This window comes from Pundamilia nyererei, unplaced genomic scaffold (genome assembly GCF_000239375.1).
Source record: "Pundamilia nyererei isolate P.nyererei 1_Seehausen unplaced genomic scaffold, PunNye1.0 scaffold00319, whole genome shotgun sequence".
NCBI classification, from domain to species: Eukaryota; Metazoa; Chordata; class Actinopteri; order Cichliformes; family Cichlidae; genus Pundamilia; species Pundamilia nyererei.
This window is the reverse complement of record NW_005187720.1, coordinates 8,061-15,079: the sequence shown is the minus strand read 5'-3', so window position 1 is coordinate 15,079 and position 7,019 is coordinate 8,061. Positions and strand designations below refer to the sequence as shown.

The 7,019-nt window shown below is 42.8% G+C and overlaps 1 protein-coding gene across 1 annotated transcript; it reads left to right on the top strand.

Annotated features, from left to right (window-relative positions):
• Positions 1–1,782: 1,782 nt before the first annotated feature.
• LOC102202654 (zinc finger BED domain-containing protein 1-like) lies at positions 1,783–3,714 on the top strand. The gene is made up of 2 exons (XM_005751646.1): positions 1,783–2,855; positions 3,063–3,714. The coding sequence occupies exons 1-2, from the start codon at positions 1,783–1,785 to the stop codon at positions 3,712–3,714; spliced, it is 1,725 nt and encodes a 574-aa protein (XP_005751703.1).
• Positions 3,715–7,019: the final 3,305 nt, after the last annotated feature.

Here is a 7,019-nt window from a genome sequence, read left to right as displayed (position 1 = left end):
TATTCTGAACAAAAGGCACCACTTGAACGTTGTAAAACCATGTTTGTTTCTGGATGATCAAAAACAGGAAACCTAATGACACATACACTGCTGGAAATAAAACGAAGCTCTAACACTTGTCAGTGATTTAGTCTCTTTCTTTTAATATTATTAGTATTATTATTATTATTTTTTAAGCTCCTATCAGACGTCCCTCTCTTTTTCATATCACTGGCCTTTTATATGGATTGAAGATTTCCTGTCAAAAAAAGCTTGTGCAGATGCAGAAAATAAAGGAACATGCGGTCTCTAAAAATTCATGCTGGATATCTATAATGATATGCACTAGGTAATGAGTTAGGAACAGAAGGATGCACATTGTATGATGAAAATGTATCTACCTACAAATGGCTGAATTTAAAGAAGCCTGAAAGTCAGTGTGGAAAAAAGTATGCATAAAGCTATTCCAGTTTCATGTAAATCCTACTGCTAAGATGAGTGATTGAAAAACAGAAAAACAGCTTTTTTTATAGAGCAAAAAATTTAAGATTTCTAAAGGGAACATTTATTTTATTTATTTATTTTTTATTTTATTAGTATTTTCCTCAAATGTGTCAAATATATATTTTCTCATCTAAATGTCCACTGAGCCGTGAGCCAGGGGGCGGTAATGCTCCTTAGCATTGGTTGCCGACCAAGAAGAAGAAGAAGAAGCTGTGAGCCAGGAGAGAGGGGGTGAGTGAGTCAAATGTGCTGTTTGCATGTTAGCTGAGCGATGCTACTGTGAACTGAGGAGCTATTGTCTTGATGTGAGCTTCTACTCAGGGTTTTTTTTTCCCCAGTTCAGAGCAGAAATGTTTTTGTTAAGAAACTGGCTGTTGTTTTTTTCCACACAATTTAAATTATAAGCTAGATATATTTCTACTAAATAAATTAGTTTTAGCAACAGGAATGAGTCAGTGAATGAGTCAGTTGGGCTTGTGAATCATGATTCACGAGTCAGTAAAGTGATTCTCGAGTATTGAACAACTCGTTCATGATTCGCACATCACTAGCAGCAACGGTATTCAGTAGTTTGCCTGACAATGCTTACCAATGCTTACTTTCCTCATCCCTACGATCACACGCAGACCGTGACAAATGTCTTCCAATTTCAGCTCCATCATTCAGCGTGTTTTTCCTGTAACTTCTGTGACCCGTGGGGGAGTGTGAGTGAGCGCTATGTGTGTGTTGGGGGGGGGGGGTAAAAGGCTACTTTGCCATGTGCTGGAGTATAACTCCAGGGCTGTGTTGGGGGAGTTTGGGCTTATTTTTCTGCTATTCTTCAGTGTCGAGGAAGTGTATCTGAAGAATATGTGTAAGCTGCGCAGAAGTGAAAAGTTGAATTGATGAAAAGTTATGTACATAATGGCACCCTCGCGGTGGTTAACACTGAAAATCTAGTTATCCATTTAACTTGATAAGTTAACCTGGTTAACCCAAGTGAATTACTCTGTAGTCAGGTCTGTTCGGGCTTTGGGGGAATTTTGGACTCAGCAAGTAATGCTTGACTTGGGACTCACAGTGGGAATCTGAGGGTTTGATAGTCTGGACACGCTGGGTAAATTGCGTGCGTCGCTGTATAAAAGGTCACACCTTCGGCCAAAGTGTACATATGTAAATAGTATAGCTGTCGAAATTAACGCGTTAATTGCGATAATTAAATTTTGGAATTAATTACGTTAGAATATTTAACTATTTAGCGCAACACGCAGATAAGTCGCTCCCATAATTCCACTTGATTTGTTTACCGCGCCACTGAAAATGGAGAAGCAGGAACAGGATGGCCTTCTGGATGGGGAATTTAAATACAAGAAGAACATAGATGGGACAATAAACAAACGCGTTGTAATTTGCACTCACTGTAGTGAAGAGTTTCAATTTCACCGTTCAAATTCGACCTTAAAATACCACCTTAATGCCAAACACGCGTTTGTCGGGGCAGCAGCTTCACCCGGCCTGCGTCAGACCACTCTTAGTGAACGCAGGCCACTCGGTAAGTCTTCTTTGGACAAACTGACCGACAATATAGCCAAATGGATAGCAAAGGACTGTAGACCGCTAAGCATTGTGGAGGACAAGGGCTTTGCGGATGTTTTAAAGGTTGCATCTCAGGACGCGTCCTACAAGCCCCCAGCGAGAAGCACAATAACAATTCGAATCCACGAACTGTATGAAATGGAGAAAAGGAAAAAAGAAGAGGCTTTAGTTCACACAGAATGCGTGGCTCTGACAGGAGACCACTGGACATCATTGAGTAATGACAATTACCTGGGAGTTACTGCGCATTTAATCACTGAAGCCTGGGGTCTGACATCCTTTGCGCTGACTATAATGAAAACGGAAGAGCGGCACTTTGCGGTGGCTTGTGCAGAGCAGTTCCAGACTGTTGCTCGCAGGTGGAGAATTGAGGAGAAGGTGACAACAGTAGGCACGGACAGTGCGCGCAATATGATCGCCGCGGCTCGCATCATGCCATTCAATCACATGCCGTGTACCGCGCACATTCTACAGAGATGCATCACAGTGAGTCTCGCAGACAGTGGCTTTGTCACTGCGCTGGCCAAATGCCGCAAAATTGTTGGCCATTTTAAGCACAGCCCAGCAAACACAGCAGAGCTGAACGCAGAGCAGGTGTCACTGGGGCGCAAGCAGGAGCCGTTGGCCCAGGACGTGCCTACGCGCTGGAACTCCACGCTGGAGATGGTGAAGCGCTTGATCCGCAACCAAACTGCAGTAACCGCGACTCTGGATAAACAAAAGCATAAACTTGTCCTCCTGATGCCTCCAGAGTGGGATAAACTCCAGAGACTGGAGACACTTCTAGAGCCCTGCAGGTGAGCCTGTCATTGTGACCATAATTGTAGGTTTAGATTAAATGTATCAAACATACATCTTAAATCAGTTTTGTTATTATGAAAATGTCTTATTTAAAAAATAAATGAAATCAAATATTTTATTAATATTACCTAGTATTAAAAAGCTTTTTTAAATTTGCTGTCTTATCTGTGTGTGTGTGTGTGTGTGTGTGTATTCCCCTGCAGATATGTGACTGAACTGCTGGGAGGAGAGGCCTACGTCTCCTGCTCTGTAGTTCTACCAGCCTTCTGCCACCTGCGCCGTGTCATGGAAGTAACTGATGAGGACCCTGCATATGTGGTGAGGTTTAAAGAGAAGTTTAAGGAAGACCTTGCTTCCTGCCAGGAACATACCAACTATGCATGGCTCCAGATCGCAACTGCACTGGACCCACGTTTTAAAGACCTACGCAGTGTGCCCAAGACTGACAGAGAAGCAGTGTGGATCACACTGGCAGGCATGCTGCATGAAGACTCTCCTAGAAGATCACACACTGCAGAAGAAGGTCCAGCCAAGAAGAGGCTGAGCCTGCTGCAGATGGACTCTGACTCTGAGTCAGAGGAGGAGGTACAGCAGGACAGAGCCATACAGCGCTACAGAGCAGAGCCCTGCACTGCCTTAGAGGACTGTCACTTACAGTGGTGGGCAGCTCATGCAGGAGCCCACAGACAGCTGGCCCGCCTTGCTCGCAGATACCTGGCCACTCCTGCCTCCACAGTGCCCTGTGAGAGGCTGTTCTCTGTAGCAGGGCACAATGTGAACAAGAAGAGGTCTGCTCTGCACTCAGAGAATGTGGACAAGTTGGTTTGTCTCAGCAACTGGCTGAAGGATGAGTAGACCAGAGGACCGTGTGTTTAGAGCTTGTTCTATGGTTGAATGTGATTTAAACAATACTTTTCACTGTTGTTCATATTTTTTTGCACTAATCTACCTTACCCAAAAGGATGATTGGAGATTTTTTCTATTTTGCCTGTTGAATTAGGCCTATGTTCTGTGAACTTGAAGATGTATATGGATAAAACAATGTGCTAGATTTAAACGGGTGGAAAACATTCAGTAAAAATCCCTCACAATTATTTGAAGCCCTGTTCTGCTTGTACTGCTTGTACTCACAATTAATAATAAATAAAACAAACAAGTGTGTTTAAAAACCACTATCTGTCCCGATTTTTACACATATATACATATATTTCGAGTTGCGATTAATCAATTTTTAGGCTGTGATTAATTCGCTTCCAGCACAACACCCAGCCTACGTCAGACCACGCTGAGTGGCCTGCGTTCACTCAGCGTGGTCTTAGCATTAAATAACACTAACAAGTGTGTAAAAATCCGCTATCTGTCCGTATGTTTGCACACATTTTGGTCATATTTCGAGTTGCGATTAATCATGATTAATTAATTTTTAGGCTGTGATTAATCTGATTAAAAATTGTAATCATTTGACAGCCCTAGTAAATAGCTGTTACTAACCCTTGAGTATAATTACTGCTGTAAATACTGCTGACTAGTAGTCTAGAGCACAGGTGTCGAATTCCAGGCCTGGAGGGCCGGTGTCCTGCAGGTTTTAGATGTGTCCTTGATCCAACACAGCTGATTTAAATGGCTAAATGACCTCCTCAACATGTCTTGAAATTCTCCAGAAGCCTGGTAATGAACTAATCATTTCATTCAGGTGTGTTGACCCAGGGTATTATCTAAAACCTGCAGGACACCGGCCCTCCAGGCCTGGAGTTCGACACCCCTGGTCTAGAGTATAATCTGTTTGTTGCTGTAAATACTGCTTAATATTAATCTATGAATATAACCATGTATTGCTGTAAATATAAAAATAATTCTTGCTGTAAATAAGAGTTAGAGGAATACGCGTAAGGGGTGAGTTTTGATAGATAAATGAGAAAAAGGGAAGTTAGTATATATAAATAATATCACTTGGTCTTCCTACTTTCATCTCTGTAATATTAACCATCTTCGTCCCTCACTCACACCACATAGTACCGCCATACTTGTCAATGCTCTTGTCACATCTTGTCTGGATTACTGTACTTCTCTTCTCTATGGTTTACCTCATGAATCCCTCCATAAATTGCAGTTAGTTCAAAATACAGCTGCTCGTATTATTTCCAGAACTAGATCCACTGAACATATAACACCTGTTCTTAAACAGCTCCATTGGCTCCCAGTTCACCTCCATGTCAATTTCAAGATCCTGCTTCTCACTTTCAAAGCGCTTCATAACCTTGCTCCTCCATATCTATCTGATCTTCTCCATACATACTCACCCCTTCGTACACTCCGCTCTTCTTCAGCTTCCCTTCTGTCTGTTCCACCTGCTCGCCTGACTACCACGGGACTCAGAGCCTTTAGTTGTTCTGCCCCGAGACTTTGGATGCACTTTCACTTGCTCTACGGACCACACACTGTCTCACCACTTTTAAATCACTACTTAAAACTCATCTACAGGGAGTGCAGAATTATTAGGCAAATGAGTATTTTGTCCACATCATCCTCTTCATGCATGTTGTCTTACTCCAAGCTGTATAGGCTCGAAAGCCTACTACCAATTAAGCATATTAGGTGATGTGCATCTCTGTAATAAGAAGGGGTGTGGTCTAGTGACATCAACACCCTATATCAGGTGTGCATAATTATTAGGCAACGTCCTTTCCTTTGGCAAAATGGGTCAAAAGAAGGACTTGACAGGCTCAGAAAAGTCAAAAATAGTGAGATATCTTGCAGAGGGATGCAGCAGTCTCAAAATTGCAAAGCTTCTGAAGCGTGATCATCGAACAATCAAGCGTTTCATTCAAAATAGTCAACAGGGTCGCAAGACGTGTGTGGAAAAACCAAGGCGCCAAATAACTGCCCATGAACTGAGAAAAGTCAAGCGTGCAGCTGCCAAGATGCCACTTGCCACCAGTTTGGCCATATTTCAGAGGGTTAGGAGAAGGTAAGATGGGGGCTCGATTGCCGAAGGCAATCGGGCACCAATGCACAGGCCATTCCTGCTCCCGGCTCAAGGAACCATGTCCCCGACTTGGTGCCCTGAAAAAGGGATTATGTTAGCATCCTGGACATGAGGTTTAGGGTTATGATGGGGAAGATAATCCCTTCTCCGAAAGGAAAAGGAGCGTGCACGGTCCATCCCTCCCTGCGGCCCTCTGTACCCGTCCCAGAAGACTTGGCGGTCACGTTGGCGGCGGCGGCCATAGCGTACCACCGTCCAGCCGTCGTCCATGGCGTCCAGTATTTTTTTCTTCTTTTCTTTTTTCCAAAAAAAATTAAATGTGCTTCAAAAAATATTTATTTAATTTTAATGTGAACAAAAAACGCTTTCCAAAATGTGGAAAGGAAAAAGTCACGTAAAAACAGTTAACAACAAAAGAAGGTGTGCCAAAAAAAACTTTATTTAAAAATAAACACAAAAAACACAACGTTTCGACCGTACACGGTCTTCTTCAGGTGTGGCACACAGAAAACTGTAAGCTAGGTTAGCTGGCAACAGTTGGACTGGCAGAGATGTGCTCTCATCGAGTGCCGAGTGGAAAATGAGCTCCTGTGTGAACGGGTTGCATTGTTGCATTTTGTCATGTTTCTCCGGTCTTTGTCTGAATGTCCTATGAACATTACCTGTATTGTTCTCATGTTGTTGCTAAGGATTGTCTCATTGCACTGAAGTCACACTGGGTTAAATATTTACACTTGGGTTTTAAGGGGTATTTGTTTTTTTTTACGGGTTGTACGGAAGCCCCAAACGCAATTTCATTGTTCTTTGACAATGACAATAAATAAATACTTGACTTGACTTGACTTGAAAACTGTTCAATCGTACAGTCTGGTCCTGAAAACCTGGGCCTTCTTTGAAAGGCTGTTCCTTTTGAGCTCCATAACCAGTTTCTATAATACCTCGAAGGTATACTTTTCCAGTGGGTAAGTGAGGTTCAAAGTGTACATTAGTCCAAACAGCATTGCAGCTGCTAGGGTATAGTTATCCAAATCCTGCCAGACTCTCTGGCCTTCAAGGACTATCCCGATGTCCTCAGGGCTGCCATTGGCATCTCTTGACTTTATGATGTAAATTCCCATGGTTGTTTCCTTATTAGATCGTTGGATAATGGCTTCATCTGTGGCCTAGTAAATGC